Genomic DNA, 15,000 nt, shown 5'->3' on the forward strand with positions numbered 1-15,000 from the left:
TGACTTTTCTTGACACGGTTGTTAAGTGAATCACTGCAGTTGTTAAGTTAGTGACATGGTTGTTAAGTATATTTGGCTTCCTTGTTGTCCCTTTGCTCGTCAGAAGTTCGCAAAAGCTGGGACGCTGCAACCGTCATTAATACAATGTCTGAATTTTGATCTTGTGACCGTGGGGATGATGCAATGGTCGTAAGTGTGAAAATGGTCACTAAGTCACTTTGTTCAGTGCCGTTTCTCTTCAAATGGTCACTATATGAACTTGTAGATCAAGGATTGCTTATATGTCCTAGGGTCACATGATCATCATAGGTGACCTTCCTGGCCAGTTTCCAACAAGCAAAATCAGCGGGAAAGCCAGATTTGCTTAATTGTTGCATGATTCACTTAACAGCCATGGGGAAAAATGTCATAAAAACCAGGTGTGACTCACTAAACTGCCTTGCTTACCAAACAGAAATCAGGGTCCCAATTTTACCCGTAAGTCAAGGATTACTTCTGTTGGAAAAAAAATAATAATAAAAAAGAGAAATTCAGGTCAGAAGTTCAGGCTATGAATGGAATGGAATAGAGTAGAGTGGAGTGGAGTGGAGTGGAGTGGAGTGGAGTGGAGTGGAGTGGAGTGGAGTGGAGTGGAGTAGAGTAGAGTAGAGTAGAGTAGAGTAGAGTAGAGTAGAGTAGAGTAGAGTAGAGTAGAACAGAACAGAACAGATTGGGAATAGAATAGAATAAGGGATAGGATAGGATAGGATAGGATAGGATACGAGGATAGGATAAGGAATAGGATAGGATAGGATAGGATAGGATAGGATAGGGTAGGATAGAATAGAATAGAAACAGAAACAGAAACAGAAACAGAGTTGGAAGGGACCTTGGAGGTCTTCTAGTCCAACCCCCTGCTTAGGCAGGAATACCTTATACCATTTCAGACAAATGGTAATCCAATTAACATAATAACAACATGGAGGGACTGCCAGCTCCCGCACTCACCGTTCTGCTAAGCCTTGATCCATCCCTCGAATAGCGGATGATATATTGCAAGGGAAAATATTCAGGATGTAACCAGGAACTAGGAGCCTTCCATTGTACAAGCAACGTTTTTTTCTTCCCTTGGATTGGGGAGACCGTTACGTTTTCTGGAGGGTCTGGCTGGACTAAGAAAAGGGAAGGAGAGAATTAAACCAACCCAATATAGCAATGATGACTAACCTTTTTTGGCTCGGGTGCTGAAAGCGCGTGGATGTGCACACAACCAGCCCCCCCCCCCCCAGGTGCACATGCGCACATATCCCACCCCACACCCCCGCCCTCCTGAAGCCTGGGGAGGGCTAAAACAGCCCGTTTCCAGACTTCTGGCAGGCCCGTTTTTTGCCCTTCCCAGGTTTTGGAGTCTTTCCTCCAGAGGCCCTTCGAAGACCGACAATCAGCTGGCCCATAGAGTTTTAGCTGTACAATTTGGGATGAACACCCTCTGAATGGAGTGGGAGAAGGAATGGATTTCCAGGGGGAAAAAATTGCAGACTACAGGAACCATTTGCACCACTCAGGTGACCCTGAGGACACAGATAAACCTCCAGGTGGCCTCAACGACCCTCTAAAAAGATGCAAATGACCAGCTGTCTGCAAGGGGTGTAAACCCTTCCACTGCCCACCATCCAGTCAGAGCTGAAGAAGCTTCTTGGATGAGAAGCGAAACGTCTTCAAAACAAAACAAAAAACAACAACAAGAAAGTCCAGTTGGCTCTTGAAAAAAAGCACCATGGGGACCTAAACATTAAGCTTAACAAGTTGCACCAACACACCTACTCGGCTTCTACCTAACCCGGTTTTAATAAGTTGGGTGAATTCATCTCATGAAAGTTTGTTCCAAAAAGGACCAGGGGAGACATGTTAGCAGTCTTCCAATATTTGAGGGGCTGCCCCGGAGAGGAAGGGGGTCAAGCTATTTTCTAAGGCACCTGAAGGCCACACAAGGAATAATGAATGGAAACTGATCCAGGAGAGATTCAACCTGGAAATAAGGAGGAATTTTCTGACAGTGACAATAATCCAACCCTGGAACAGAAGTTGCCTTCGGAACAGTGGTGGGATTCAAATAATTTAACAATCGGTTCTCTGCCAATGACCATCTGGGTAGACGTGGCTCTGTGGTCATGTGACCATGTGGGCATGGCCAACTCAACGTCACTCATGCCGATGGGTGCTTCGCCTTAGCTGTGAAAATGTAATAAGGGTTAAGCAGAGAGGCAGTTTCTGTATACAGGGTAAAAAAGATGAGGCTAGAAACGACACCAGAATGTTTCCTGCCTGCCTGCCTTCCTGTTGCAGAAAATGACAGGCTTAGACTTCTCAGGATACAGGAAGAGTTTATTTGGCAGCCAGGTTCAGAAAAGCTAACACGTAGCTAGCATTGCAAGTTCTGAACAACCTTCATTATCGAAGCACGCATACTTATACATTCTCAAAGGCAGCGTAACATGGAAACACTTAACTCATTTCTTATTGGTTACGCTCCCCCCTCCCATGTTCTATTTCTAACACACTTTCTGTTGACCTGCGGTCTCGGAGGCTCACGGTCACCAACAGGAACTGCAGCAGATTAACCTCCCACACAAACCTAGAGCCTCATTAGGATACGCCGGTTCCATTTGGAAGGGATGCTATCCCGGGCTCAGGGGGGTGATCGGGCCCCCTCTTCCACTCCTAACCGAGTGGGTCTATAATTCCCTTGATATTTGCCTGCAGGCATCTTCTTTCTCAACTGGCGTAATTTTTATTAACTCGTACTGATCCTGGTCAGATTCTTGAATCGGTGGTGTCCTCCGGATGCCCGAGAGAGGCCATCAGCCCTCTTCTGGAGAAAGGTCTCTGTTGGCACCTGAAGATGGGCGAGACGGCCTCGATGGGGCACCAGTCGGTCCATTCCGTCCTCAGCGAAATATCGCTCTAAGTCCTGCCGCGGTTGCCAGAATTGTTGCAGAAAATGACATGCTTAGATTTCTCAGGATACAGGAGTAGTTTATTTGGCAGCCAGGTTCAGAAAGCTAACATGTAGCTAGCATTGCAATTTCTGAACAACCTTCTTTATCGAAGCACGCATTCTTATACATTCTCAAAGGCAGCGTAACACGTAAACTCATTTCTTATTGGTTACCTTGAGGAAAAAGCCTTATAAGGAGATGGGGGGGTCTTACTTCTCCTTTTGTCTTGGGCCAGAGGTACTGAGTACCTGTCTTTATGCAAACTTTAATTGAACCTTGTGGTTTGGACTTTTGACATAGGGATGTTGGCTGGGATATTTTGTGGTTAGAGGCTGACGACATTTCCCTGTCCCTTTAAGCAAGCTTCTAACTGTTCCTTTTGCCCCGTCTCTGTTTTTATATTTTTAATCCATATTTTATTCTACTTTATTCCTTACAGGATTAGCCCTGTAAAGTGGGGAAAAAAACAAAAAGGAGATTTCTTCCAACAACCGGTTCTTCCAACTGCTTAGAAAGTTAACAACCGGTTCTTCCGAATAGGTGCGAACTGGCTGAATCCCACCACTGTTTCGGAAGTTGTGGGAACTTCATCACTGGAGGCTGAACTGGCAGCAATCCATCTCTGTCTATAAAATCCCTTCCAACTCTTTTAATCTGTTAATATTAAAATGGCTGTTTGACCAAATTTCTGCACCAGCACTGAACACCAAATTCTCTTTTCCTTTCAATACAATACAATACAATAGCAGAGTTCGAAGGGACCTTGGAGGTCTTCTAGTCCAACCCCCTGCCTAGGCAGGAAACCCTATATCATTTCAGACAAATGGCTATCCAACATCTTCTTAAAGACTTCCAGTGTTGGGGCATTCACAACTTCTGGAGGCAATTTCTATTCCACTGATTCATTGTTCTCACTGTCAGGAAGTTTCTCCTCCTGTTCTAGGTTGCTTCTCTCCTTGATTAGTTTCCACCCATTGCTTCTTGTTCTACCCTCAGATGCCTTGGAGAATAGTTTGACTCCCTCTTCTTTGTGGCAACCCCTGAGATATTGGAACATTGCTATCATGTCTCCCCTTTCCTTGCAGGCTGTTTTAATGCCCCCCACCCAGGATGACGAGGTGTGAGAAAATTGCTTGCCAACTCACTGATCTGATCCAGGAAGATTAGAAAGTAATCACTTGCTGATCCCAATGCATTCACGGCTGTCACGTTGAGCATGTAAGGATCGGTGGAGAACATCTGCAAGAAGGACAAGCTGCAACTGTGGCTCTCTGCAACGGGTTGTTTGCATTGATGGACTTCTCCCATTAAGCCGTGCCTGTGTCCACAAGGAAAACTGGGTTCAGACATGTGTTGCATTTGTGGCAGTTTAAGGGTTGTGTGAATGGGTGTCCCAGTGACTGCAGCCATGGGGATGTAGAAAATTAGCACCCACCCCTCTCCTAGAAGAACGAAATATTCTAAGAAATGTTAAAAAGGCAGGATATTATATTTCCCTGCGTTGGAAGGAATATCCTTCTGCGTTCAGTTCCAAGTGGGGGAAAAGACACTGGATTCGTGGAAGTTGCTTGGAAAGAGGTTTATGGATGAACAGGATCACATGGTTTGAGGTCCTGGGGTGGGAAAAGGGGAAGAGATGCTGAGAGGCTCTGGGTTTTATGCCCTCTCTGGGCTTTTGAATTTGAGCTTGTATTCTGATTGGTTGTCAGATTCCCATGGGGCCAAGCAGGGGCAACTCTGTAGGCTGTCCTGAGTCCCAAGCTTGGTTGACTCTTACTGGGTGATGATGCAATGAAGGGGCTTTGGGCAATTCCTCCTATGGTTCTGCCTGAAGGAGGTAGATCTTTGTTATGTAGAATAGACTGGCTGAGGCCTTAATGGCCCATTGACAAAGGTGGGGGGGGGATGAGTTTCTGCCTCCCTTTTAGGGGAAATATTTTGCCCTTTTAATATCTCCTAAAATATCTCATTTTCTTAGGAGAGGGCTGGGTGCTAACTTCCTACACTTGGTTGAGAAAAGGAGAAATGTTTTTAAGGACAAAGAGGAGCTTCCTGCCCAAGCAGATAATTGGTGCACATTAAGACTGGGCCATCCTATCTACAAGACAATTAGAACTTCAGCTCCAGGGTGATGGGATTAAGACAGGACCCTCCAGGCAGAGGTGGTATTCAGCAGGTTCTGACCACTTCTGGAGAACCGGTAGCGGAAATTTTGACTGGCCCCGCCCCCATTTATTCTCTGCCTGAGTCCCAGCTGATTGGGAGGGAATGGGGATCTTGCAGTAACTTTTCCCTGCCACGCCCACCAAGCCATGCCATGCCCATCAAGCCACGCCCACAGAACCAGTAGTAAAAAAAAATGGAATCCCACCACTGCCTCCAGGACATAATAGGATTAGTCTTCTACCCATCTAGCAGCAGGGCTCACTGCATTGCAAAGTCACCTGGGGAGATTACATCACTCAGCAAGGCTCAGCCAAACTTAATTCAGATGACCTAAAAAGTCAGCCATGACCCCCGCATAGCCCCCTGGGAATCTGACAACCAATAGAATACATTTGTTGCGCAGGAACAGGAAGCTCAAGGGCAAGGCCCAAGAGAGGGTATAAATACCACTCTCTCTCAACTCCATTTGGTCAGCTGCCCAGGACCTAAAACCCATGTGGTCCTGTCCACCATTAAACCTTCCTACTTCTTTCCTTCCTTTCCTCCTTCCTTCCTTCCTTTCAATGTATAACCCCCCCCCCATCGCAAGGATTCTCAGCCGCTCATGAACACACAAAAACAGTCCATCAAAATTATAATTAAAAATACAATTAGAAACCCAAATACAACCCATCAGGCCGCCAAAGTCTTCCTGAAAAGTTCCATCGTCAGGAACCTTCTAAGTCCCTTACTGCTTTTTTTTTATAACACCTCCAACACCTTTGCTCTTTACCTGTAGCTGGCAAAGAAAGACGTGGGAAGAAGGGTGTCAGTTTCCAAAGTCCAGGAGCAATTGACCACTGGGTAGCTGATGGACCTGCAGTGGATTGAGGGTTTCTTGGGAGGATCTGCAAAGCAGAAGCCCAAAAGGTGAGGGATACATCTGGATCCCCTCTTCCTTTACAGGTGGTCCTGGATGTATGACCAAAATTGAGTCCCAACTTTCTGCTGATAATTAAGACAGTTGTTAAGTTAATTCTGGCCCATTTTACGACCTTTCTTGCCACCATTGTTAAGTGAATAACTGTGTCAGGGTTCTGACGGATGCCCCAATTAAATCATGAGTCTCGAGCCAAGCTTCAAAAGAAACCCAGTTATTTATTAGGAGCAACGTGTCAGCACGTATCCAAGTGAAGTCAGCTCTGACCCCATGTAATTTATGACCCAATTATGACCCAGTTGTTAAGATAGCAACATGGCTGTTGAGTGAATCTGGATTTTGCTTGGATTTTGCAGGTCAGAAGGTCGCAAAAGGGGATCGCATGAGAGCATGAATCAGAGTTTTTCAAACTTGGCCACATTCAGATGTACAGACTTCAACTCCCAGAAATCCCCATGCTGGCTGGGGAATTTTGGGAGTTGGTCCACAAATCTTAAAGTGAGAGATACTGTCATGAAGGAAAGAAGGAGGGAGAGAGGGAGGGTGGATGGAAGGATGGAGAGGGAGGCAGGAATAGAGGAAGGAAAAGGAAGGAGGGAGCAAAGTGGGGGAGGAAGGAAAGCAAATGGATGGGAGAAAGAGGACGAAAGAAAGGAAGAAAAGGATGGAAGAAGAGAAAAGAAATGGGAGGGAGAGAAGGAAGGAATTGCAGAACTGAATGCAGTATTCCAAGTAATGCCTTGGTAAGGCCACACTTGGAATACTGCATCCAGTTCTGGTCACCACGATGTAAAAAAGATGTGGAGACTCTAGAAAGAGTGCAGAGAAGAGCAACAAAGAGGATTAGGGGACTGGAGACTAAAACATATGAAGAACGGTTGAAGGAACTGGGTATGTCTAGCTTAAGAGAAAGAAGGACTAGGGGAGACATGATAGCAGTCTTCCAATATCTCAGGGGTTGCCACAAAGAAGAGGGAGTCAAGCTATTCTCCAAGGCACCTGAGGACAGAACAAGAAGCAATGGGTGGAAACTAATCAAGGAGAGAAGCAACTTAGAACTGAGGAGAAACTTCCTGACAGTGAGAACAATTAATCAGTGGAACAGAAGTTGCCTCCAGAGGTTGTGAATGCTCCAACACTGGAAGTCTTTAAGAAGATGTTGGATAGCCATTTGTCTGAAACGGTATAGGGTTTCCTGCCTAGGCAGGGGGTTGGACTAGAAGACCTCCAAGTTCCCTTCCAACTCTGCTATTGTATTATTGCAGAATCATATGGCTGGATGGCTCCATTTGGGTGAGAGAGTTTGGGGCTCAGTTTTCTCACTCACAGCCCAGCCAGAGACGAATCCTTCGCAGGGTCTGCCCAGTGCTGGCATCTTGGCAGGTGTATTCCCCTTCCTGGGCCAAACTGGCATTCTGCAAGACGAGGCTGCCGTCTTGTTGCACCCCGTTCAAAATGGTCTCTGAGCTCACATGGTTTTTCCATGCCACCCAGGATCCGCCTTCAGGAACAGGGCAAGGCAAGATGACGGTGGCGGCCCCGAGTCGGGCATACTGATGGTCGATGGGCTCTATTGTGGGCAAGAAAGAACAGTGGCGTAGGTTAAAAAAAATAGTATTCAGCATTCGTAGCCTGGGTTATCCTGAACTATGGTTTGCTTCACCATTGTATAAATCCTAATTTGGATTACAGCCTCTCTGGCCCCCCTAAAAGCCGTGTTTTTCAAAGCTGGCTACTTTAAAATGTGTGGACTTCAACTCCCAGAATTCCCCAGCCCTCCGTGTGTGTGTGTGTGTGTGTGTGTGTGTGTGTGTGAGAGAGAGAGAGAGAGAGAGAGAGAGAGAGAGAGAGAAAGAAAGAAAGACAGAAAGAGGGAGGGATAGAATGTGTGTGAGAGAAAGAGAGAAAAAAAGAGAGAGAAATGAGAGAGAGAAAAATGAGAGAAAAAATGTGTGTGTGAGTGAATGAGTGAGAAAAAATATGAGAGAGAGAAAAAAAATGTGCAAGAGAGAAAGCAAAAAGAGAGAGAGAGAAATGAGAGAAAAAATATGAGATAATGTGGGTGTGAGAGAGAAAATGTGTGTTGTGTGTGAAAGAGATAAGAGAGAGAGAGAAAAGAGAAAATGTGTGTGAGAGTGACTGAGTAAGAGAGAGAGAAAATGAAGAGAAAGAGAGAAAATGTGTCTGTGTGTGTGAGAGAGAGAGAATATGAAAGAGAGAGAAAGGAGGGAGGGAGAGAATGTGTGAGAAAGAGAGAAAAAGAGAGAGAAAAGAGAGAGAAAAAATGAAAGAGAGAAAATGTGTGCGTGTGTGAGTGAGAGAGAGAAAAAATATGACAGAGAAAATGTGTGTGTGTGAGAGAGAGAGCAAAAAAGAGAAATGAGAGAGAAGATATGAGAGAGAGAGAATGTGTGTGTGAGAGAGAGAAAATGAAGAGAGAGAAAAAGAGAGAGAAAATGAGAGAGAAAAATGAAAGAAAGAGAAAATGTGTGTGTGAGTGAAAGAAAAAAAATATGAGAGAGAAAGAAAACGTGAGAGGGAAAAAGAGAAAGAGAGAAAATATGAGAGAGAGAGAATGTGTGTGTGAGAGAGAAATGAGAGAGAAAATGTTTCTGTGTGTATATGTGTGTGTGAGAGAGAGAGAGAGAGTGGGGGAGGGAGAGAGGGGAGGAAATATGAGAGACAGAAGGGCGGAAATGAGGGGGGGCCAAGGAGGGCCCACCTAACAACATCCAAGCTGCAGGCCCAGGTTCTTTCTTCTCTTACCTCCTGCCTAGAAGTACTAAGGATTCCCCCCCCCCCCCAATCAATCAATCATTTTAGATCTGGAGGTTTGGCTCTCTTGCTTTAAGTGAGATGGAAGCATGGAGACTTTGGCCAAACCTACCATAGAAAGCAAGGCACTAGTTCTCATGAGGCTATACATTATTATTTTTTTCCGAGCAAGCAAATAATTAAAACATAATAAAAAAACAAAATAAAATGTAAAACAAAAATACGGAGCAAATAATTGAGCTACCCAGAACCTTCCCATGAGGCCTACCTTCAGCGGTCCAAGCAGTACTTGCAGAGACAATGAGACCAGACAGGAGGAAGGACAGGAGCCACTGCATCTGGACAGTGAGCGAAAGACAGAGTTGAAAGAACCGCTTAAAAACCACTTCACACTCTTTTCCAGAGTCCACGTTTCATGGGGAAACGTGTTTTGTTTTGTTTTTGGAAGAGGCAGCAGCCCCAATCTCCCTGCCCCCAAGCAGAAACTGAGGAGGCAGCTTTTAGAAATGCAGATTTGGCCACCCAGTCGGGACATGATATTTGGAAACTCTGTGCGGCAAAGTCTGAACAGAGGGAGAATGGTGGGATTAGAAAGCAACCCCTCACTCAAGATCCAACACAGGACAAAGCCATGAAGAGACAATAGGAATTGCCCAACACCCTTTCAGCTGAAAGGGCTGAACATTTCACTGCATCACCTCCAGAGCGGTCCAAACCTCAACCAAACTTAGCTCTGACAAACACCAAGGACAGTGAGGGCTAGCTTTTTCCGGACCCAGTGCCCAAAGCACATGTGCCCCACCCCCTGTGGAGGTGCGTGCCCGCTTGCATGCCCCCTCGTGTCCCCCACTTGCACACACCCCCATGCATGTGGGGCAGAGACCCAATAACCAGCTGGCTGGTGGGAAGTACCCACGCACGGTTGCAGAGCTGAACTGGGGCAACGGCTTGCATGCCCACAGGGAGGGTGCTGCTTGCCACCTGTGCCATCACGGACTTAGGATTTGCATTTCCTTTTTTGCCTATAGAGCCAGCTATGACCCCTACATGACCCCTAGGAATCTGACAACAGACAATAGAACACATGTTCTTGCACAGGAACAGGACACTCAAGTGCAAAGCCCAAAGAAGGTATTTTTAAAAACCCACTCTCAACTCCATGTGGTCAGCTGCTTAGAACCATGTGCTTGGTGGGTCTGCTTCATCAATAAACCATCTTTCCAATTAGCTAACATGTTTCCAGTGTCTTTCTCCCGGCTTGGAACTGAACCAGATGGATATTTTTCCCCCACACAATATTCTTAAATGTGGCCTTACTACCTATGGCAGGGGTGTCCAAACTTGGGAACTTTAAGACTTGTGGACTTCAACTCCCAGAATTCCCCAGTCAGCATGGCTGGCTAGGGAATTCTGGGAGTTGAAGTCTACAAGTCTTAAAGTTCCCAAGTTTGGACACCTCTGATCTATGGCATTCTAGAGTGGTATTAACCCTTCACGTGATCTTGATTCTATCCCTCTGTTGATGCAGCATAGAACTTTGTTGGCTTTTTTGGCAGCTGCTGCACACGGCTGGCTCATATTTAAGTGATTCATCCACTAGGACTCCAAGATCCCTCTCACAGTTTCTACTATTGAGCCAGGTACCACCTATATACTATACCTCTGCATTTGGGTTTTTTTTTTTGCTTACCTAAATGTAGAACCTTACTTTTCTCACCACTGAATTTCATTTTATTAGATAGTGCCCAATGTTCAAGTGCGTCAAGATCCTTCTGTATCTTAAGCCTATCTTCTGGAGTCTTGGCTATTCCTGCCAGCTTGGTGTCATCTGCAAATTTGATGAGTTCTGGAGAACTCATCAGAAATCTGTTAGTCAAGGCTAAGTTGGGAAAAAAATCACAGCTCTTTCTTTTTTTTAACCAAAGAAAGCTTATTTTCTCTCTTTTGGCTTCATCTGTGCTCCCTACTGTTGTCTTATTTACAACTTCTTTCTGAAAACATTGCCTATAAATTGCAGCCAATTCCCCCAAGAGGAAATTGCTTCAAATTCCTCCTTTTCCCCTCCACGTTGCAGCTGCAATAGCAAACAACTGGAATGACAAACACAGATGTGTAAAGCCAGTTGTGACAGATGTGCAAAGCCAGACTGACGCCAGTGGTGGATTAAGACCGGTTCGGGTGAAGCGGTAGTAGTGAAATAGTATAGGGTCTCCTGCTTGAGCAGAGGGTTGGACTAGAAGACCTCCAAGGTCCCTTCCAGCTCTATTCTGATTGATTGATTGATTGTCCAGCGGCCAGCCTCACTCTGAAAGCCATCTGGGTGACTTTGGACCAATGATCACTAGGAGACAGTGAGTTCTAGCCACACCAGCTGGGTGACTTTGAGCCAGTCCGTCTCTCTAAAGCTCAACCCACCTCACAGAGTTTTGTGCGGGGCAAATAAGAGGAAGAAGGTGTGTTGGAAATGTTCGCTTCCTTGAGTTATTTATAAAAATAATAATAAAGGCAGGATACAAATAAACATTTGTAGGCCGCCAGACAAAGAGAGGGAAGGGAAAGGAAGAAGAAAAAAATAGTGTGAGGAAGTCAGAAGGGAAGGAAAGAGACGGAGGACACAGGAAGGAAGGAAAAGGTATGTTTTCTGTCTAATTTTTGCATAATCGATGATAACAACTTACTGCATCGCAGAAGAAACATGGCCCTGAATTAAGGAAATAGGATTTGCTCTCCCCAACTTAAAAGTTTCAGTCTTATTTATTTATTTTGGACTGAATTGGTTTCCTTTGAACTGAATTGTTCATATCCGCCTTTTTTGTAAACAAATCTTGTTTTCTCTCGTTTGGTTTGTGGGTGGCACTGCCCCTTTGACCCTACACTAGGCTTTAAGAACGTGCTCCTTACCTTAAAATGTGCCTCGATCCACCATCCATGCAGTGCCCTTCGTCATAGGAGAAACAGGCCAGTCCCAAAACTGGATGATGGGGAAGGCCAGGATTGCAACAGAGCATTTCGACATGCCGAGCGGACGCTCGCTCTGGCTGCAAAGTAAACATCCCTTGAATGTCCTGCCAAAGTGCGTTTGGTGTCCGGTTAGTTGCTGCTCTGTTTTAGCTTTTGTGTCACTCGTACGCGGTTTGAGTTCTGCATTTTTGGTACCATTGTTGATTGTTTTGGTATAATTATTATTATTTGATATGGTATGGAGTATGTGCACGAAGAGTTTCTCCATTGGAGAAAAATTCCTAAGTGTCCCATCATACTTAGCCAATAAAGAATTATATTCTATTCTGTTCTGTGTTCTGTTCCACTCCATTATTCTATTCTGTTCTGTATTCTTTTCTGTTCCACTCCATTATTCTATTCTGTTTTGTATTCTTTTCTGTTCCACTCCATTATTCTATTGTTCTGTGTTCTGTTCTGTAATTCTATCCCATCCTATCCTATCCTATCCTATCCTACCGCATCCTACCCTACCTTACCCTCCCCTCCCCTATCCTATTCTGTAATTCTATCCTATCCTATTGTGTAGTTCTATTCTATTCTATTCTATTGTATCCTACCCTACCCTACCCTATCCTATTCTGTAATTCTATCCTATCTTATCCTATTGTATAATTCTATTCTATTCTATCCTCCCCTTCCCTCCCCTATCCTATTCTGTAATTCTATCCTATCCTATCCTATTGTATAATTCTATTCTATCCTATCCTCCCCTCCCCTATCCTATTCTGTAATTCTATCCTATCCTATCCTATTGTATAATTCTATTCTATTCTATCCTATCCTCCCCTCCCCTATCCTATTCTGTAATTCTATCCTATTCTATCCTGCCCTGCCCTACCCTACCCTATCCTCCTATCCTATCCTATCCTATCTTACCCTATCCTATCCTGTCCTGTCCTGTCCTATCCTATCTCATTCAACCTAAAAAAAGGCCGACTGCCAAATATCCAAATGTTTGTCACGTGACTGCAACATTAGTGTGAGAAACTGGTCCTAAGTGACTTTTTTTCAGTGCCTTTGAACGGTCACTAAATGAAGGGTTGTAAGTCATGGACTCTCTATCCTATATATAAACAGGGAGCAGATCCCATACTCAGTAGGACTGATGATGTTACCTAGCTGGGTTATGAAACATCTGCAAGAAAACCACCAAGCTCAGAGAGCACCAAGGACCCCACAGTTCAGCCATGAACTACAAATATTCTCTTCCACTGGTATTCACGTGTATGTGGGGGAGGGGGGGAAGGGAAAGAGGGGAAAAATAGAGGAAAGATGTAGGAATTAGGCACCAGACAAGCTCAAGAGAACCTTTATTAAAACTTGTGAACTGCAGACCACTCCTTGTAAGATCCAGGAAGCTGTTAACAACAGCCGAGCACTCTTCACACCGTCGAGAAAATAGGATCAGAAACCAGGAAGAAATAAATTTGATTTAAACTTTTTAATCCAATCTGGGGCAATGATGCCGGCAAAGAGACAGCTCAGTTGCAAAGGATGAAACGCCGAAGCGGAGAGGTTTTGGGGTGCACCGATGCTGGATCGGTTACATAACTGGGTAACAAGCTTGGTTGGCTACCCCACAATGGTTATCAACTCCTTTCACCAATCGCATGTAGCCCTGCTCGCCCCACTTCTCGGACCAGCTGGGAAAGAGAAGAAAGGGAGATTAAGAGGTGGACAGTTGAGGGTGTGTGGCAAAAGTTTTGTTAGAAATTCTGTTTATACAAAGCACCACCAGAACAAAGAGTACAATCACCATGTGCTTTACTGCTCAACTATAGAACTGCAACAGGAAACAGGAAGCTCTACTTAGAACAAAAGAGCATACAGTTTATACCAGCGATGGCGAATCTTTTTTGGCTCGCGTGCCATAAGTGGGAGGAGCGCAGGGGGGTCGTGTGCGGGCATGCCGCACCCATAATGCAATGCGTGACACCCCCCCCCCTGTGTGCATGCGCGCACTTCAGGTGCTCCCCCCATTTTTTGCATGCTTTCTTTGCCCTCCCCAGGCTCCAGAGGCTTTATAGGAGTCTGGGGAGGGCGAAAACAGCCTCCCCCCCCGGAAGCCCTCCGGAGGCTTGAGGGACCTTCAGGACGCTTCCCTGAAGCCTCCGGAGCAATCAAAATGAACCTCCGAGCAAACCAGAAGTGACTTCCAGTTTGCTCGGAGGGTCGTTTTGAGCGTTCCGAAGGCTTGAGGGACCCTCAGGACGCTTTCCTGCAGCCTCCGGAGCAGTCAAAACAACCCTCCGAGCAAACCGGAAGTCCGTTCCCGAACTTCCGGTTTGCCCATAGGGCCGTTTTTTTGCGCTCTGGAGGCTTCAGGGGAGCTCATGAAACCTCCAGAGGGGGTGGAGGAGGCTCTTTTCGCCCGCCCCCGGCTCCTATAAAGGCTCTGGAGCCCGGGGAGGGCAGAAAATAGCTTTAAAAAAGGGTGAACTCAGCTGGCCAGCGTGCTGCCTTAGTCATAAAAGCTGGCTAGGGGACCTTGGCCCAATCACCAGGAGACAGTGAGTTCTAGCCCTGGTTTAGGTGTGAAAGCCGGCTGGTGACTTTGGACCAATCACCAGGAGATGGGGTTGTTAGGCATAAAAAGCCAGCTGAGCCAATCTTCCCAAGGCTGAGAAACCCTCATCTAACAAATACCCCCCCCCCACTTTCTTAGCTAAACCAGATAAGATAATAGCAATAGCACTTAGACTTATATACCGCTTTACAATGCTTTACAGCCCTCTCTAAGCGGTTTACAGCGTCAGCCGATTGCCCTCAACAATCTGGGTCCTCGTTTTACCGACCCTCGATGGACAGAAGGCTGAGTCAACCTTGAGATTTGGTGAGATTTGAACTGCCAAATTGCAGGCAGCCAGCAGGCAGCAGAAGTAGCCTGCAGTACCGGCTGTAACCACTGTGCCAACTCGGCTCTTGAGAGTTAAATGAGATTTAACTTTGATAGGAATGGATTTTGGATGCCCTTCTTCTTCATCCTGTACCAGATCCTCTTTAGTCACCTGTTCTTTAGGATCCAATAATTTGTGGTTTTGGTACCCTCCTGCTCAGCATCGTAGCCCACGGCCAGCATGGCGTGGTTGACGTGATGGGTGCACCAGTTGCTTGCAAAGATACCTGAGCAGAGTAGAACAGAGAAGAGAGAGAGAGAGA

The 15,000-nt window shown here is 45.7% G+C and overlaps 2 protein-coding genes across 3 annotated transcripts in view; both read right to left on the reverse strand.

Moving 5' to 3' along the window:
- Window positions 1-11,850, reverse strand: part of EBI3 (Epstein-Barr virus induced 3) — a 12,902-nt gene extending 1,052 nt beyond the window's left edge. The window contains exons 1-6 of the mRNA XM_081938354.1: window positions 11,740-11,850; window positions 9,107-9,176; window positions 7,391-7,633; window positions 5,917-6,031; window positions 4,124-4,296; window positions 988-1,151 (exon numbers count right to left, since the gene is read on the reverse strand). Of these exons, the coding sequence (XP_081794480.1) occupies window positions 988-1,151; window positions 4,124-4,296; window positions 5,917-6,031; window positions 7,391-7,633; window positions 9,107-9,176 (765 nt within the window). The 5' untranslated portion in view covers window positions 11,740-11,850. The remainder of the gene's footprint in view (window positions 1-987; window positions 1,152-4,123; window positions 4,297-5,916; window positions 6,032-7,390; window positions 7,634-9,106; window positions 9,177-11,739) is intronic.
- A 1,296-nt stretch (window positions 11,851-13,146) lies between these two features.
- LOC309386339 (procathepsin L-like) overlaps window positions 13,147-15,000 on the reverse strand; it is a 20,820-nt gene continuing 18,966 nt past the window's right edge. For both annotated transcript variants that reach the window (XM_081941594.1, XM_081941593.1), the window contains exons 7-8: window positions 14,850-14,964; window positions 13,147-13,484 (exon numbers count right to left, since the gene is read on the reverse strand). In XM_081941594.1, the coding sequence (XP_081797720.1) occupies window positions 13,385-13,484; window positions 14,850-14,964 (215 nt within the window). In that variant the 3' untranslated portion in view covers window positions 13,147-13,384. The remainder of the gene's footprint in view (window positions 13,485-14,849; window positions 14,965-15,000) is intronic.

This window comes from Natrix helvetica, assembly GCF_964273705.1.
Source record: "Natrix helvetica genome assembly, chromosome: 1".
Classification (NCBI taxonomy): Eukaryota; Metazoa; Chordata; class Lepidosauria; order Squamata; family Natricidae; genus Natrix; species Natrix helvetica.